The 18,542-nt window shown below is 46.2% G+C and overlaps 2 protein-coding genes across 3 annotated transcripts; both read right to left on the reverse strand.

Annotated features, from left to right (window-relative positions):
* Nucleotides 1–160: 160 nt before the first annotated feature.
* LOC142887813 (uncharacterized) lies at nucleotides 161–5,685 on the reverse strand. Its single transcript, XM_076025682.1, has 3 exons — nucleotides 5,597–5,685; nucleotides 1,270–3,007; nucleotides 161–1,154 (listed from the first exon to the last, which is right to left on the reverse strand). Exons 2-3 carry the CDS (start codon nucleotides 2,999–3,001, stop codon nucleotides 1,078–1,080), a joined length of 1,809 nt encoding a protein of 602 aa, XP_075881797.1. The 5' UTR covers nucleotides 3,002–3,007; nucleotides 5,597–5,685; the 3' UTR covers nucleotides 161–1,077.
* Nucleotides 5,686–6,983: 1,298 nt separating this feature from the next.
* Nucleotides 6,984–17,788, reverse strand: ssh1a (slingshot protein phosphatase 1a). Of its 2 annotated transcripts, XM_076025674.1 has the most exons (15): nucleotides 17,555–17,788; nucleotides 15,684–15,721; nucleotides 15,460–15,569; nucleotides 14,595–14,659; nucleotides 14,280–14,401; nucleotides 13,244–13,312; nucleotides 12,818–12,883; nucleotides 12,497–12,697; nucleotides 12,189–12,282; nucleotides 11,509–11,637; nucleotides 11,337–11,383; nucleotides 10,301–10,447; nucleotides 9,917–10,117; nucleotides 8,721–9,438; nucleotides 6,984–8,639 (listed from the first exon to the last, which is right to left on the reverse strand). In XM_076025674.1, the coding sequence occupies exons 1-15, from the start codon at nucleotides 17,636–17,638 to the stop codon at nucleotides 8,085–8,087; spliced, it is 2,646 nt and encodes an 881-aa protein (XP_075881789.1). In that variant the 5' UTR covers nucleotides 17,639–17,788; the 3' UTR covers nucleotides 6,984–8,084. The 2 variants fall into 2 exon arrangements, with proteins under 2 accessions (XP_075881789.1, XP_075881790.1); XM_076025675.1 differs by lacking the exons at nucleotides 15,684–15,721; nucleotides 17,555–17,788 and having other exon boundaries at nucleotides 14,595–14,699.
* Nucleotides 17,789–18,542: the final 754 nt, after the last annotated feature.

The raw sequence follows: 18,542 nt of genomic DNA on the forward strand, positions 1-18,542 counted from the left end.
AATCAGTGGTTTATAAGTATAAAGTACATACTCGCAGTACTGGGGTCAAAGTTCTCCATTACAACTACTGACTCCTGGATTTTATGATTGATTTCATTCAACAAGTTCTTTCCCAGCACACACAAGAAGCAAAGATCAATCAATATCAAACTCCAGAAGAAAAAACTGGGAAAAGAACCAAGATTCTTTAAGATACTTGATAAAGAAGCTGACTTCAATACTTTAATAGTATTTGATATTTGATTATTTGATGTGATTAACATTAATAGAATGTGCAAGTGTCGTGTCAAAGTGACTTATTTCCAAAACAAACACAATCTACTCAATCAAAGAACAGACGTGTGTATTATTTAGCACATCACAACTGCATGAATACAGAACATGAATACTGTGCAGTCAACAAAGTGAATTGAATAATAATCATAACTCAGTAAAACTGTTGCGCTGTCTGAATCACACAGCTTTAAGAATGATATTTCATATTTTAATTCGCATTTAAAGCAGGCTACAAGGGTTCTTGTCCCCATAGTGTGATTAACAAAGGCCTTCTATTCTATTGTATTCCAGCCCCACCAGATGGCGGTATTTCCCAGCTGCTCTCCCATCGCCTATGCTGGTTCCAGCGGCCCAGTTTGAATCATGAATCATTTGAGTCACTGAGTCATGGATCAACTTGCACCTTGTGTTGTTGTGTATCGTCCACACAGGAAGTGCAGTCAATCTAAACAGTCAGTCTGATTTTAACACAACGTTCAACTTTCCTGTTTTTAAAATGTGATTAAAATGATGTTTTACGTTCTGATCCGTTTGAGAGTCGTTGCTTTACTGTCACTGCAGAGAACTGATGTTTGCACCACTTTTTCATGACTGAAACTTCACCTTTTTCTATAAGTGTGTTAATGATTTTTTTTATTGTTCTTTATTTCATCCAGTTTGTATTGTGATGCTGTTGGTCACTTCATTAAAGTCCAGCTGTAAACAACTGTTATGGATCCTGTGTTGCTTAAAATACATTTACATTGAGACAATGACATCATCAGTTTTTCATGATGTCACTTCTATGTGGATGCTGGATACTTAATGCATCACTGAGCCTGATGGTTCTGGTTCTGTGTTGTTTGGAAGCAGCTGCTGATGGACTGATGTGTTCGAGGCTGGAAGGAGAAAATGAGAGTATAGAACTAGAATACACAAGACTCCACCACTGACTTGCACCTTGTGTTGCTGTGTATCATCCAGACAGGAAGTGGATCAAAACCGCAGTCTTACCTCTCCTCACCGACGGCTTCCTCTCCACACTCTTCTCTGGAGGTTTCTGAGCCCAGTCGAACGCTGCCTTCATCTGGGCCACCTTCACCGACTGGTTCTGGTCCTCGCTCCTGGTGTCCGCTGCTGGTCTTGCTCGCTCCTGCTGCTGCAGCTTCTCGTGCAGCTGGATGGTTTCCTTTATGAGTTGGGAGACGGGCCTGGATCTGGGCCTGTTGTGGTGGGATTGATCCCTCATCTTCACGCTCTCACTGCTTTCTTCAGCAGTTCTGGTGGCTGATGGCTCCAGATCTTCCCCACAGTGTGTTGAAGGTGGATCCTGCTCCACCTGGTCTACAATCCGCTGATGTTCCTTGGATGTAGATCTCCTTACTCGGTCTTCTGAGCGAGTTGAGCGGGTCCCAGTCCCACTGGAGATCCCTGCCTGCAGAGGAGGTGTGCCCCCATCGGGGCTGTTGGGTAAATTGTGTGAGTTTGCAATTTGTCCATCACCTCTTGCAGGTGTAATTTTCAGATCATAGGTTGTAGAAGGTCCAGGCGACTCCTCTTCTGATGATGAACCGTATTTTGCTAATGTAACCCCATTTAAAGTGACGATCCGGTCGGTTCTACTGGGAGGAACCTCTGGTGCTGCACCATCACAGAACCCTTTCACCGCGTCGTCGCTGGCACCCCCTCTGTTCAGGTCAACATCTTGGATCTCCGAATTAGCGGTGCTTGTCTGCTTTTTATTCCTCTGCAGAAGCTTCTCCAAGATGGAGCTTGGTTCAGAGGGAGTGACCAGACCAGAAACTGGCGGTCCAGAACCCGGCGGTCCAGAACTTATTGGTCCGTCTGTGGTTCCTCCAGTTGCTTCCATCTGCAGACGGAGCCTCAGTGCCTTTGGCCTGGCTGGACTGCAGTCATTAAGAAGCAGCTTCAGTGTTTCTTCCTCAGTGCGACTGAGGTTCCTCTGGCTTGGAGCTCCGCCGTGAACGCTGTCCTTCAGCTCTGACTGAGACTCTTTCTGGAGGCTGTTTTTGGAAGGATGTGGAGACGTGGTGGGCGGCGGTTCCTTCCTGTCAGTCAAAAGGCCTAGTGTTCCTGCTAGCGGGCCACTATCTCCACCAGCCACCATGTCTACACCTCTGTGGGCTGCTTGACCAGGAGAAGCACCATATCTTCTCCTCATCACCATCTCCTCTGCAGAGTGTGAGTTCTCACCCTCCCTCTCTCCACGCACCACTCCAGCCTCAGACTCCTCCTCCTCCTGGGCCTCCTGCTGGGGAGTGACCTCCTTCATCATGCTCCTTGGGGTTCTCCTCAGCGGCTCCTCAACGCTCTTTTCCTCTCTTGTGCTTTGATGTCTGAACTTGAAGGCAGCGTCTCTTCCCTCCAGCCTCGGACTGCTCTGTGGAGCCAGCCGATTGGCCCGGCCTCCTGCTCCTCCTCCCTCCTCCTCCTCCCACCACCTCCCTCCTGGTCTCACCTCCCTCAGCTTCTCCTGGCTGGAAGGTGTTGTTGGCTCCTCATTCACAGTGTCTGGATCCCTCAAATGCTGTCCAGTGTTACCAGCCTCCACCTCCTGCTCCTCCTCCTGCTCCGCCTCCTCCCTCTCATGGGGGCTTCTACCTTCCATGACATCACCTGTTTGAGTTCCTCCTCCACCTCCAGGTTGAGAACCTGGCCTGGCTTCTGCTGTTCCCTCAGCCAGGGTGTGTTCTCCTCCGTCCATCTTCTCCTGGTTCTGACCCATAGTGACCTGTGGAGAAAGATGTTCGCTATTTTATTCTATGATCATATTTCCAGACATGTCACAAGATACAGTCAGGTACCCACAGAAATCCTTTTCTCATCTATAATATTGAAAAAAACACCTGGACATGTGCACACCGTCCTGCATTATCACACTCGAAAGAAGAGATGAGTTATTATTTGAATAAGGAAAAGGTCAATAGAGACTGAAATGAGTTAATTAACTCCATTTCAAACTATATGGGGAAAAAATAATACAAGCATTAAGTTTATAAAACAAGACAACATGGCCTTTTCTGTTTTACGCTTATTGATTGATCCATTAATTTATTTTTATTATATATACTGGTGAGTTTACAATGACTGTGTTTTGTATTGAATGGCCAGATGTGGAGATTGAGCTAGTTTGACTGACTTGTATGTGTGTTCGTGTGGTTGTGTGTGTGTGTGTGTGTGTGTGTGTGTTTTGTTCTTGATTTGGTTTTGGTGTTGTGTTGTTTCGTGAGTAGGAAGCTATGTGTTGTAAATGCTTGAAATCAAAATTAATTCCTTCAGAAAAAAAACTGGTTGCCTTCAGTATTCCCATCAATCTATGATGAAAAAAAGAAGATGCTAAACTGGAAGCTCTGGAAGTGCTGCTGTTCAAACCAAGAGTGTTGGAACAGCAGAAACTTGGATCACAACCAGAAGGGCTGTAAGTTCAACTGGATTCTAGCAGCGTGAAGCAAACAGCTCACAGTCACACAGCAGTGGAGGTGGAGATGTCACATGAGCAGCTGCTATAGTGTTCCCTCTGTTGTGTTTTTTTATGCTCTGCTACGACTTGAAGTTAATTCACAGTCACAAGGTTTTGCATCGCGCTCATTTGTGAATTCCACAAACTGAACATGACTGTTGCTTTGTGAATCAATCTGAACGAGGGGCAACATCCAACTGGACATGATGAAGCTCAGAGTCAGACAGGAAGTGAATCGGGGCTGTTGGTGGAGAAAATGAAAGTGTGTGTGAACATTGTTCAACACAAACAGCTTCAAGCAGATACTGTGTTTAAAACTACATCCTGTTAGAATAAAATGTTTAATACGTCATGTAAAATTAGCTTTGCAGCTTAGAATTCTTGAATCCAGCACTGTTAGGGTTAGGGTTAACTTGTTAAAAATGTTTTTTAACAAAATGTAAAGCTGAACTGGTTGTAAATCTGTCAGGAACTCATGACTGTCACTAGAAACTCTGCATACAATTCTGCCAATAATGAGAACGCTGCAAATGAATGAATAAAACTACAAATATTATCAAGATACAAATGCTGTTTACAAGCAGTGGTGCAGTCTAGAATGTTCTAGAGTTTCTACTCTGATGAAAAAATGAATAAATAATCAACACACTTACAAAAGTTTCAGCAATCAAGCGCAAAAAATTGTGCAAACACACCAATCAATTCTCTACAGCAGCACTAAAGCAGTAGCTGATTCTCTCAAACAGATCATAACATGAAACATCATTTTAATCACATTTTTAAACAAGAAAGTTGAACGTTTTGTCCAATAAAAACAGACTGATTTTTTTTTTTTTTTTTATCTCTGCAGCATTTTTTTTAGTGGTTTCAGGGTCATTTGGGAACCTTTCTAGTGGTTATACAGCTGTGTATCACATAGAGAGACAGGACCACTGGTGACAAGACGAGAAGAGAACAAGAGGAGGAGGAGTTGGAGGAGGAGCTGGAGCAGGAGCTGGAGCAGGAGCTGGAGCAGCAACGGTGTTCAACTGCTGGTCGTCTGTAACTGAATCAGCTTCATTCACCGAACTGCCGCCGTCAGCAGAACATGGAGACACAAAGAACAATCAATCATCTGGACCATCAGTCTGTTGACTGTCTGCCGCCTGGATCACCCCCCTTTAACCTCTCCCTTCCCTCCGTGACATCTTATGACTGCTGTATCATCTGACCACTGAGACTCGTGGCTCTGAGAGCTGAATCACCTCAAGTCAGTGTGAGAAGATTTGCAGCTTCCTCTTCTTCCACTCCAGCTTCATCATCATCATCATCATCATCATCATCATCATCATCATCATCATCATCACCATCATCATCATCATCACCATCTACAACATGAGAAACGTTCTTGTTTCCCCCTAAAGTTGCAGAGTCGTCACGTGTTGAACCCACAAGGTGTCATCTTCCCCCCAGTCTCCACTCCTCATGCTCCTCCTCCTCCTCCTCTTCTTCACCCTCCTCTCCTTCCTCCTCCACCTCCATCAGGCTGGGAACAACCGCTCTTTTCATCCTGTCTGACTCTCACGATGTCTGCAGCTGATCATCTGACCACCATGTGGACCTGCTGGAGCACCGAGGAGCTGCAGCCTCTCAGAGCTCCAGCCTCTGGGGGACAGTCAGTGTAAATAATAGACTATTCATCCTCTTTTCTTTTCTTTTTTTAAATACATAAATAAATAAATAAAATAAAATAAAATAAAATCTATTGATTTAAAGCAGGAAAAAGCGCAAGCGTCCCCTGTGGATCAATGTGAGCTCAGAAGAAGAAGAAATAGAAGAAGAAGGAGAAGAAGAAAGAATAATTTCAATGCTGAGACCTACCAGTGAGGAGCTGCAGCGGATGGCTGATCTACAGTCAGTGACCAGGACCAGGAGCCTCACAGTGACCAGTGGTGTGACTGCTGCTGGTTCAGTCCTCCCTCAAGTGCAGAAGCAACAGGCGCCTTATATTGTGTCCATGTGATGTCACAGCACATCTGACTCACACAATGAGCAGAACTCACAGCTGCTGCAGAAACTGTAGATCAGGAGTGTCCAACTCAAACACACATGTCAAAATGACACAAAGTCTTGGTCCAACATTGGTATTGATTGAACAAATCTTCATCCAGAACAGTGAACCTTTTTATATGGAGCCAAACAAGTTGAATATGGAACAAAGCAAAGCTTCATACTAGATAATCAATAACTTTATATTGCACACATGCTAAATACAATTTCAAATGAAAACAAATGATTGATGCAGTGGAAATTCTGCAGCCTCAGTGCAGGAAGTAGCGCCCCCTGCAGAGGTCATTCATCAGACTCCACAACTGTGCTCGGTCAAATCACCCTGTTAATCACTTTAACATTTCATAGACGCGCAATAAAACACTGATTGAAATCAGCACTATTATGTAGACAACTGTCAATATTCCAACTGTTCATCACATGATTATTTTATTTTCATTTTATTTAGTTTCTTTTTATAATAATTTTCCTTCTCTTTGCACAACTTTTTTTTTACTGTAATGATGCAAATTCCCCCCAAAGTGGCCGTAATAAAGGATTCTATTCTATTCTGTTCTATTCTATTCCAACATGATGACATCACGGTGCGACTCCACCAGCTTCTCTACCAGCTCCATATTGTAGTAGATGCTCCATGTTCTACAACGCAGACCTGCTGCTCAAACTTCACAGCACCGAGTTGCTGTTTGTTGTTTTTTCTCGAATCCCCCTTTAACGCGTCAGCAAATCAAGCAGCTTGCGCTCAGATGTGTCCAATCAGCTTCTATTGCGTGTTTTCACGCTCGGCACTACACAACATGTTTACAGCGTCAACACGTCCTGTCCTGCAGCACAAAGACCCGCATTCATCACGGAAAAACGCAGAGTCTCAGGAGGAACCGGAGCAGCGACACACTCAACTGACTGACTGATGACATAAGGACTCTGACAGGAAGACGCATTATATAAACTGCTGCTGCTGTTACTGCTGCTGTTGCGGTGCGACAGCCCAGCTGCCAAACCATACAGACGGGGGGGAACAATGATGTAATGACCCCGTCGCAGTACACACACACACACACACTCACACACACTCTGGCTCTGCCCAGTGTTTCATTTACCTGTTCAGGAAGTGTGGTTTCTCCAAGTGTGTGTGTGTGTGTGTGTGAGTTCTCCAAGCCTTTAGTTTTTGAAAAAAAAAAAATCATGATCCATGATATAATATGTAAAAGAGCTTTTTTTTATTTCCATAATGAACACATACAGTACTTTATTTGGAACATAAAAAGTGCAATATGCCTTCATACTACAGTAATGTACAGTACAAAAGTGACTGCATAATTAAATATATAGATATTCTCCTGGAAGGTGCAAAAAAAGTGTGACAGCATTTCATTTTCATTTTTTTTTTAAAAAAAGGTTCATGATTGACAGTTTTGTTCACATGTTCAGTTGTTCATCTTCAGCTCTGTTTCTGATTGGTGGAGACGGCCAAACAAAACTTTGGTCTTTCACATTGAACAACAACAAAAGAAAAGCACAGCAATGAGCTCCTTCAAGGTAAACAGGCTTTAAATTAGAGGACCGGCTTTCTGACAACCTTGAATGTCAAACTCAGATCATCATGAGGCTACTCTGTGAACAACCACGACTCACTACTGGACTGATGGAGTTGAGTGTTTGAGAGAGAGAGAGAGAGAGAAAGAGAAAGACATGGAGAGAGAGAGAGAGCAAGAGAAAGACATAGAGAGAGAGAGGGAGAGAGAGAGAGAGAGAGTGAGAGAGAGTGAGAGAGCTCGGCCAATCATGCAACATCTCTCTCTCTCTGGACTCAAGTGCCACAAATTTGTGGCACGTTTTGTTGACCAGATGGGTCATTGTGAACCTGTCTGGCTGGGTCAAAGGTCAGACGGCGTGGTTGTGAACCTGTCTGGCTGGGTCAAAGGGCATCGTTGTGACCCTGGCTGGCTGGGTCAAAGGTCAGAGGGCGTGGTTGTGTACCTGCAGGTCATCACCTTCTCTGCTCAGTCCCACCACCAGCGTGGTGCCTCTGGTCTGCTCAGTAAGGCACTAGTTTGTCCACAAACCAAACAGCCAGTTGGTTGTAAAGCGACGATACAGCAGGGCGACTGAACAGCAGGAGGAGAAATAAAGCAGCTTCACTCTTCATCACAGCGACTGGCAGCCATTCGTTCACTCTTTCTTTTCTTTTAGCTTGCATGCTCTTCTCTGTTAACTCTCCACACCCATATGGCATCTGGTGGTGGTGGGGAAGGTTGGGGGAGGTGGTGTTGGGTGCGACAACCTCCAACCGGATTGGTCAACTCCTGGGCTCGCTGGGAGGAGCTCCCACCTCCGGGGAGCTCAGCTCCTCCTCTGGGGACAGCGAGCGGAGCAGCAGCAATAGCGGGGGGTCAGAGGAGGAGGAGGAGGAACAGCAGGCCAAGTTGGGCGGGGGCAGCTCCTGGGAGTGCAGGTCCTGGGAGTGCAGGTCCTGGGAGTGCAGGGCCTGGGAGTGCAGGTCCTGGCTGGCCACCTTGGCCAGCGAGTTGGAGTGCTCTAGCCGGGTTGGACCGGTGAGGCCCGCCAGGGTCTCCATCTGCTGTGCCCGCCGGCGGACAAGGCCTGACCGCTGCAGCTGCAGCAGCCCCTCCTGCTGAGGGCCGCAGGGATGTGGCACCAGCTCTGAGGGCTCCCAGGGGCCTTGGCAGGAAGTGCAGGACTTTGGGAAGGAAGCACCTGGACGTTGTGAGGGACAAGAATCTGGCAGGTGACTGGAGGGACCGGGAGGAGGGTTCTCTCTCTCCCTGGACTCAGAGGCCTGATGTGAAGTCACAGAGGGGTCAGAGGTCACCGCCGTGAAGGAAGGACACACCTGGGTTCAGAAAGACACTTCATATAACGACTAGAATGTCCTGGAATGAGCAGTTTGAGAATCTTTAGGACTGAAAGTCACCTGGTGGTTTTGTGATGACACCAGACGCTTGTTATTGTTGCAGTTTTCATTCAGGGTTGCCAGGTCCATTCCGTTACCCTCCGACTCCTCGCCGTCTCCGCCCCCCTTCCCACCGCCGCCGTCAGGCTGCATCAGCACCTCCATCTCCGCCTCGTCCTTCTGCTCCTCCTCCTGCTCTTCAACCTCCTCCACCGTGCTGAACTCCAGCCGCAGCCGCAGTTCTTCCAGGGGCTGGGCCCCCCCATGGTGGAGGGGGAGGTCCTGGTCCTGGTCCTGGTCCTGGTCGTCCAGCAGGGCGTCCCGCTCCACGTCCTCCACCTGGATGAAGATCCTCTCCAGGCCCTCCACGGGGGGGCCACGCCTGGACGGCGTGGACGGCTCGCTGTCCAGCGCCGAGTCCGACAGCCGCCGGAAGTAGTAGTGGTTGTAGGCCGGGTCCACGTCCAGGGAGACCCCCGGTCTGCAGGGGGTAGCTGGGTCTACGTCCAGGGAAACCCCAGGGTCCACGTCCAGGGAGACCCCCGGTCTGCAGGGAGTAGCTGGGTCCATGTCCAGGGAGACCCCCGGGTCCACATCCAGGGAGACCTCCTCAGGCCGGAGCTCAGGGGTCAGGTGACCGCCCTCTTCCCCAGTGCAGCACTGGGCCGACGCCCCCGCTGAACCCTCGGCCATCTCGCAGTCCGCATCGGGTTGCCAGAGCTTGTTGTGTCGCTGTTTACTGCAAGAGAACAAGAAAAAAAAATTATCAAGAAATCAATTAAAAATAAATAGCAACAATGTCGGGAACGTAACAGGCCGGCTGACCTCAGCGTCACACTGGGAGCATCTGCAAACCGGTTCATAGATACTAGATGTGGTGTGAATGTGACCTAGAGTTATTTAAAGATTGTTATTCAGTGAGGGAACAGGTGGGGGGGCGCTGTGAGCACACCTGGGGAGTCTGTTATAAACTAGTAGAGCAGGAGTTTTGAAACTGATTCCGAGCCTCTGCTGACATCCTTCTATCTCTAGACAAAACGTAACACTAAATAGATAGATCCTAGATAGATTGATAGATATACTAGATGAATAGATGGATATACTAGATAGATAGATAGCACAGACACAGACAGACACGATAGATAGATAGATAGCAGACACACAAACGCAGACACAGACAGACACAGACACAGACCTCCACCTCCACAGCCACCCACCTGGCGTCCAGGATGCCCTGGTACTCGGCCAGCTGCCTCATGAAGCCCTGGTTAGGCCTGGTGATGCTCCTCCGCTGCTTGACAAAGGTCAGCGCCTCCTCCAGCGACCAACCAAACTCCTTCATGGCGTAAGCGATGACGGTGGAGGCTGAGCGGCTCACGCCCATCTTACAGTGGACCAGACACTTGGAGTTGTTCCTCCTACAGCGACACCACCAGGACAAAGAGGAGCATTACCTCTCACATTTCAGACAGATAGATAGATAGATAGATAGATAGATAGATAGATAGATACTGTAGATAGATAGATAGATAGATAGATAGATAGGTGAAGAGAGATAGATGAGATGTTTGATGATGAGATGTTTGATCAGAAACACTCACTTGGCCTGGACGATGAAGTTGTAGGTGTCGTTCCAGTGGGCCAGCAGGTCGGTGGCGTCGTTGTCGTACACACGGACATTGTGGTAACTGAAGGTCCCTGGGAAGAAATTGTCGATCTCTCTGGTCACGTTGAGGATGTATCGCACCCTGGTGGTGGTGGTGGAGTTAGGAGGAGGTCAATAACACAGCAGCAGCAGCAAAATCCAATGCTTCCTGAATATACATGTATGTATGTATGTATGTATGTATATATTAGGGCTGGGCGATATTGAAGAAATCTTGTATCTCGATATTTTTTAGCTGAATGGCGATACTCGATATATATGGATATTCTTCCGCAATGTAATTTTGGTTCCCTCCAAAGCTCTCTGTTCATTTTTTCCTTAAGGCAAACCCTTCAAAAAAAACACAAAAACTAAGTTATCAGTCGTAGCCTCATATTTCTTTTTTTTGTCTGCACAATATCATTCTGTATAAAACAATGGAAAAAAAAACTGCCTGGATAAGTTCAAAAAAATCTTCTTGAACAAAATCAAAGAAATATACCTTTACTACATAACAAAAATACACACAGCAATTAATAATAATAAAAAAAAAATACTGCGCAATTACGCAAACTGTAACAGGCAGACTTGTCCACTAAGGTTGGCAGTTGTGCAAATCACAAAACACAAAGTGCAGCTCTTCTTTGTGCAAATTTCAAATAACAAAACATGTAAACAACAGAAATTGCATCTATTGTATTTGTGCAAATCTCAAATGACTATACAACAAAACTTCTGTGGATTCACGGTCTTCAGCAACCGTATAAAGCCGTCCTGCTCTACTGTTGCCATGGGGGCCATGTCTTTAGCGATATAGTAAGCCACCGCATTTGTAATTTCATGCCATTTTTCACTCTTCCGTTCATACGGCACAGCACAACCGAAGGACGTTTGACGTGTGGTTTGTTTCTGGATATATTATGTGTGTACACACACACACACACACACACACACACACACACACACACACACACCAGAATGAAATGACTCACCCCGTCTCTTGGAGCTCTTCCAAATTAGAAGCGTTCCATTCTGAGCCCTGCCAACAAATCAGGACAAAATATAAATCCTTGAAATGTTTTTCCGACAAAGTTCTCTCGTTCTTTCGAGACGATTCAAGAAAATCCAAAATAAAACACTTTCTGTTCCAGAAGCTCTTCCTACCAGGTAGACGTGATCGAAGATGAGCGTGGCCTTGTCCATCTGGCCCAGGATGAGCAGCATCTCATTGTCGATGAACTCTTTGTAGTCCTTCAGCTGGCACTTCATGTGCTGCTCCAGCTCTGTGCGGATCTACAGCAACACAAGAGGTCTTACCTTCTGCATAAACCGCTGCTAAAAAATGCTTTTCTCTGTTAAACTGCACAAATGGAGTGAGGCAGTGTTACACTATTTTACCATCACACACAACAATGACATTCAATCATAGGTGTCAAACTTATGGCCTGTGGGCCAAATTTGGCCCCGCAGTGTCATTATATTTGGCCCCAATACACAATCACTGCTAGAGCTGCTTTTATACAGCACATCTAGCGCTAATACTACAAATCCCAGAATGCTCTGCTGCTCAATCAGGTCAGGACGTTGATTGAAGGATATCATTATTATTATTATGACTTTATTGGTTTATTGCTGTTATGTTATTTATAAATGTATTATCAGCCCGTGGAAAAAAGGTTCCTGTTGAAGTTTAAATCAGAAGGCTGTGAATAAAAAAAAAGAACCATACAATTTATGTTGACATTTGATTCATTGTGAAGCCTTTGTCACAGTTTGACATTGTGGATTCTTAGTTTGACCTCCTGGTTTAAACGTTTGTTCTGAGTGCAGGTAGCATTACTGACCTGTTTGCAGGTGACGTTGTCCAGGTCCCGGCAGGTCATGATGCTCCTCAGCTTGGCTCTGATCAGAGACTCGGTCCTCTCTCGCTCTGAAGGCCTGGCAAACACAGCCAACCATGAATGCCTCACCAGCCTCACCATACATCCATTCATCCCTCTGTCCATCTATCCATCCCTCCATCCATCTATGGATGCCTGTCCATAGGACCCGCCTGTCCAGGTAGGTGGGTGGAGGTGAGCAGTCAGTCTCTCTCCCTCTCTCCCTCCCTCCCCCCCCCCCCCCCCCCCCGACACCCTTCTCCCGCTCTCACCTGTCCAGGTAGGTGGGTGGTGGTGAGCAGTCAGCCCTGCTGCTCTCCAGGTCCGTCATGATGTTCCACTGGTTGATGCAGCTCTGCTCTGAGCTGATGCAGCTCTGGTAGAAGGTGGTCCAGGTGAGGGCCGTCCCCCCTGGGAAGTAGTTGTACCTGCGAGACACCTCGCACACCTTGTGCAGCACCTGCAGGGCCGACCTGCAGTGCAGTCGCAGGTCAAGGGTTAATAATCTCCCCTACCGCGTGAAAAATGAGCACTAGTGTGAATAAAACTCCTCCTCCTCCTCCTCCTCCGTCATCGATCACTCGCTCACTCACCACATGGCCTGGACGGACACGGGCTTGAAGACGTGGGTATGACCTGCTGTGCTCACTGTGAAACCCCTGCAGTCACAACAACATGTCAAACTGGGACAAAGTCTCGGCCCAACACTGACACTGATTGAACTGATCAACTTAGTTAGTTTTATATGGAGCCAAACAAGCCGAGTGTGGAATAAAGCAAAGCTTCATACTAATAACTTCCTATTGCACACACGCAAAATCCAATTTCAAATAAAAAAAACAAAACAAAACTCATCCTCATCGATAAGATGTCAATAAAAATCATATGGCTCTTTTTTAATTCTCGCACCCCCGCCTCCGCCCGCTGAATGGATGCGATCTCCGCGGTGTTGGCCCGTGAATCTTTTCAGGTTTTGGCCCCCATTGAAAAAAGTTTGGACACCCCTGAGCCAGACTCACCCGTCCCCGTCCAGGTGGATGTTGGTGTCGCTCCACAGTGGCAGCACCATCCCAATGGAACAGCTTTGGCTGGGAAAGGACAAGAAACCTCCATCAAAACAGCCCTTCATTTTTATGGAAACCAAGTCAGCTTGGTGCTGTACGGATGGACATGTTGTTGTTGTTGTTGTTATAAATCTTATTGTGGTTTCATGTGTGCAGTCACACAAAGCTGTCGTTAAACCTGTGTAATCAATCTCGGCTATCTATCCATCGATCTAGTATGTATCTATCTTGTATCTACCTCGTATCTACCTTTTTACTATCTATCTAGCATTTATCTATCTGCTATCTATTTTCTATCTATCTAGTGTCTATCTATCTGCTATCTATTTTCTATCTATCTAGTGTCTATCTATCTACTATTAATCTAGTATCAATCTCTCTACTATCTATCTAGTATCTATCCCTCTGCTATCCATCTCTATCTATCTATCTATCTATCTATCCATCGATCTAGTATGTATCTATCTTGTATCTACCTTTTTACTATCCATCTAGCATTTATCTATCTACTATCTATTTTCTATCTATCTAGCATTTATCTATCTACTATCTATTTTCTATCTATCTAGTGTCTATCTATCTACTATTAATCTAGTAACAATCTCTCTACTATCCATCTACCTAGTGTCTATCTATCTACTATCTATCTCTCAAGTATCTATCCCTCTGCTATCCATCTATCTATCTATCTATCTATCCATCGATCTAGTATTTATCTATGTTGTATCTATCTAGTATCTACCCATTTACTAACAATCTATCATTTAGCTATCTACTATTTTGTATCTATGTAGTGTCTATCTATCTACTATTAATCTAGTATCTATCCCTCTGCTAGCTAGTATCTATCTATCTAGTATCTATCCCTCTGCTATCTAGTATCTATCTATCTAGCATCTATCTCTCTGCTATCTATCCATCCATCTATCCATCTATCGTCCAGTATGCAGTATCTCCCCGATGCAGCAGCAGGTGGTGGTGTTCGCCTCACCAGTCTTTGCTGGTGAAGTCCACTCCCAGCAGGATGTTCTCCTCTGTGTCCTGCCTCCCACTGGTGTAGACCACCACCATGTAGCGGACCCGCTCAGACCAGGAGCTCTCCAGCCGCACCGCCTTCAGAGAAGAAGACATGAGCAGAGAGGAGAAGACACCAGACCTCAGCAGAGCCGCTTCAGCAGTCAGAGTGCAGAGACGCATCGCAGTAAAGGTGCAAGACACCCGTTAAGGTGGTGAACACTGGAGCAGGAGCGGATGGAGCCCCTGGATGTGTGTGTGTGTGTGTGTGTGTGTGTGCCTGCGTGCGTACCAGTTTAATCCTGTCCTCTGAGCGCAGGATGTTGATCATCACCTGCAGGTGTTGAGGAAGGTCACCTGGGAACAGCAGCAGCAGCAGTGAGTCGTCACTCTGAGACTGTTGATCGGAACCAGAGGTCCGGTCTCTGAACGTCATAGGCAGCTATAGAACCACTGGTCCCAAATGACCACTGAAAAATGCTCTGAATCAGTCTGTTTTTTAACACAATGATGCACTTTCGTGTTTATGTGACTGATGAAAGGACATTTTATCGGTTTGAGAGTCGTTGCTTTAGCCTCCCTGCAGAGAATTGATTGGTGTGTTGGCACCACTTTCTGATGGCTGAAACACTTTTTAAAGGGTGTGTTAATGATTTACTCATTGTTCTTTATGTGAACCGGTTTGTCTTGTGATGCTGTTGGTCACTTCATTAAAGTCCAGCTGTAAATGACATTGACATCAGCAATCTTTCACGATGTCACTTCTATGTGGATGCTGGATACTTCATGCATCACTGAGCCTGATGGTTCTGGTTCTGTGTTGTTTGGAAGCAGTGGCTGCTGATGACTGATGCGTTTGAGGCTGGAAGGAAAAAATCAGAGTATAGAACTAGAATAAACTAGACTTCAACACTGCTCAGAACATAATGCAGGTCTGCGAGGTGACGCAGAACAAGTCCAGTTTGTGATGTTCTACTGCTCCAGAAGAGCTCAAGTGTTCCCCTCCAGGTCTCTGACCTGTCAGCCAGCAAGAGGTGGATGCAGTGATGGCAGTATTCTTTTAGGATTCATTGGAAGAGTAGCAAGTCAATGATGAGACCAAGTTCACATTGCAAACTATGTTCTATCAGTCGGGGTGCGTCCTGCTGGTCTCCTACCTGCATGTTTGTGGTGAGGATGTGACTTGTGGCTGCTGCTGCTGCTGCTGCTGCTGCCCTGCTGCAGGAAGAGTGCAGCTCCCTTCACCATGAAGAAGCTCTCACTCAGGCTGCGGAACGAGAGGGTCAGCGACACAGTTACATACCAGTGAAGCAACAAGCCCATTCGACCTAGAACTACCCAGAACCACCCAGAATTCATAAAACCCAATTATTTGCCTCACCTCTGGTTGAGCCTCCTCTCATCTTCGCTGCCCACATCCTGCAACAAGAATCAGAGGCTCAACACCACAACTTTGTTTGCACTGTCGAGAAATAGTTCAACAATTCCAGGAAGTACAGTGAACCACATTCCACATGATCAATAAGTGATAGAACTGATACGAGGTGAGTCATCATTCTCCCACATTTGACTGGCTGAACTCTTTCTCATCTTATCTGCACTCATAAATATGCTTCACATTTGACAGAGCTGCAAGGTTGATTCTTTTGCCCAATATATCTGTAAAGTAATGATGGTAACAGGTGCACATTGTATAACCTGCAGACAGGATGTTCAGAAAACCATGTTGGACTTTTAGACAGAGAACATTGTAAAAAAAAAGAAAAGAGAGAGAGATTTCTGGCAGGGCGACAAAAAAACCTCAACAACCTCAAAATATATATATTTTTTTAAATAAACGACTGTCTACAAATCACATGATAGTATGTGACCCAAAACAGTCACAATGCAAAACACTTCAGCATATCAACTGCAGTGGAGGAAATGCAGCTATTTTAGGACTGACTGACTGTAAATATCATTTCTCCTTCCCGTTTTGGCTTAAGGTCTGCATTAAAAAGCTTTAGCCGGCTATTTATGGGCCCCCAGGCCGTAGTTTGCCCACACCTGGTTTTCCTCCACCCTTCTTCTGCTGCTGCTACCCCCCCCCCCAAGCCCCCCCAACCCCCCCACTAGAAGATGACATCATCGCTGCAGCAACTTCATCCCACCGGTTCTCACAGAGCTGCTGTTCTTACGTTCTTAAGCTGATCTGAGTGACGTCACGTTTTAAGTATGGGGGGGGGGGGGTGATGATCCATGTCTGTATCTTATTATTTTTCTTTCCCCCACTTCTACACATGAAGCACAGCACTATGACAGCCAGGGTTACCAGCAGCAGGTGCTTGGCGCCCCCCACTGGTCATCAAGGAGCAAGGAAATGACTGGACATGTACTGTATGTAAGCCTAGAAAGTATGAATTCTTTCAGGGTATTTCTTTTTTTTTTTTTTTAAGTTCTTATTGTTTCTCTGTGTGGTACGTTCAAAACCCTGTAAAAATACATATGATACTTTCCAGTGGATTTCTGATTTCTCCTGAAAAGAACGTTTCTTAGAGCCTCAGCAGCTCACACATCCATCGGTTCACATATGTATATATACAGTATATGTTGTACAGAAAACAAACAGAAAAATTTGTCTCCAGTCTTTTTAAATCAAGACTCTCTCAAGACACTCTGAGTGTGTAGTTTATATGAACATCTCTAATGTATTCTAATGTATACAACATGATGTTCCCAGTGTCAGTCCCTCAGTCTCACTGGAATGCTAAGGTTAGCCGCAGCTAACCCCCAGCAGCAGCATCCTCAACACGTCACTGTCGAATCATCGACAACATTTAACCAGATCTTTGACACGGCGATAAATTTCCTCTCGATGGACGCGTCTGAGCGCCACCGCCAATTTTATTTCACCGGTGTCGACATGTGCTAATAGCCAACAGCACAATAGCCCCCCGGCCGTCACTGTGCTAACTGGGTCTAGCCGGTGCTAGCTGGGGATAGCACCGGCTAGCGAAGTGATGGCCGGGAGGGGCTATTGTGATAGTGACTATTAGCACAATAGCCACCACCACCCTCCCCCACCTCCATCATTGCGCTAGCTAGTGCTCGCTGATGCTAGCTAAGGGGGCATTATAACGGAGCTAGGATGCTAACGTAGCATCAAGCAGCAGCGGCCCTATTTTCCAGTATCTTCTTCTTCCACACACACACACACACACACACACACACACACACACACACACACACACACACACACACACACACACACACCTCCCCGGCCGTGGTGGTCGCGGTGCTGGCGGACGAGGCGGCTGTGCTCGGGGTGGGGGACCGCTGCAGGGTGACCAGCGCCATGACTGTCTGCAGGCCGAGGGGGTGGTGCGGATCGGGGTGGCCGCTGGCTGGTCCTGCTGGTCTTGGTGGTCCTTAAGGGTCTGGTGGGTCTGAGGGGGAGCTAGCGACTCATGCGACTGATGGAAGGACGGAGGAGAGGAGCCGACTGAGGGAGGGAGGGGTGAGAGAAAAGAGGAAGGAAGGGGAGGGGGGGGGGGGTGATTAGCGTGCGTGCGTGCACTAGTGATGGAAATTCTGGTTCTTTTCCAGAGAACCAGTTCTTTTCGGCTCTCTAAGACTCCAAATTAATAAATAAATAAACACACACACACACACACACACACACACACACACACACACACACACACGAGTGTGCGTGTGTGTGTTCGAGGATCCAGGGGCTCCATCCGCTCCTGTATTTTATATATATATATATATATATATATATATATATATAGATGCATTGCAAGAACTCCTGACCAGTAAATATATCCAACAACCTCCAACTGCTGCGACTATCAGCAGCTTTCAGCTCTAAAGACTGGGGACGACACATGTATTTCCATAAGACAGCTAGACTTTAATCCAAGAGCTACCACACGCTCTTCTTTGCTCGACAAGTTCTCCAACTAAGTTAGTGTAGTTGTGGGTGACTGTGTGCAAACTTGTATGAGAGGAATAGCTTAAGAAAATAGAATACAAAGTTAACAAGTGTAATAACGAGAGAAAAACCAACTGCTGCTGCAGCTGTGTTAATTTGGACAGGACTATGTAACATTGATGATGATGATGATGATGATGATGATGATGATGATCAAAGTTGCGTTGAGCAGTGAACCCTCAAGCAAGTTCATAGATAGATAGATAGTTTTATATTTTATTTTATTTATTATTTTCTTAACTTGCAATGACTCACTTTCGTCAC

The sequence above is a fragment of the Nelusetta ayraudi genome, unplaced genomic scaffold, assembly GCF_046127955.1.
Source record: "Nelusetta ayraudi isolate G7.1 ecotype Tasmania unplaced genomic scaffold, CSIRO-AGI_Nayr_v1 ptg000018l, whole genome shotgun sequence".
Classification (NCBI taxonomy): domain Eukaryota; kingdom Metazoa; phylum Chordata; class Actinopteri; order Tetraodontiformes; family Monacanthidae; genus Nelusetta; species Nelusetta ayraudi.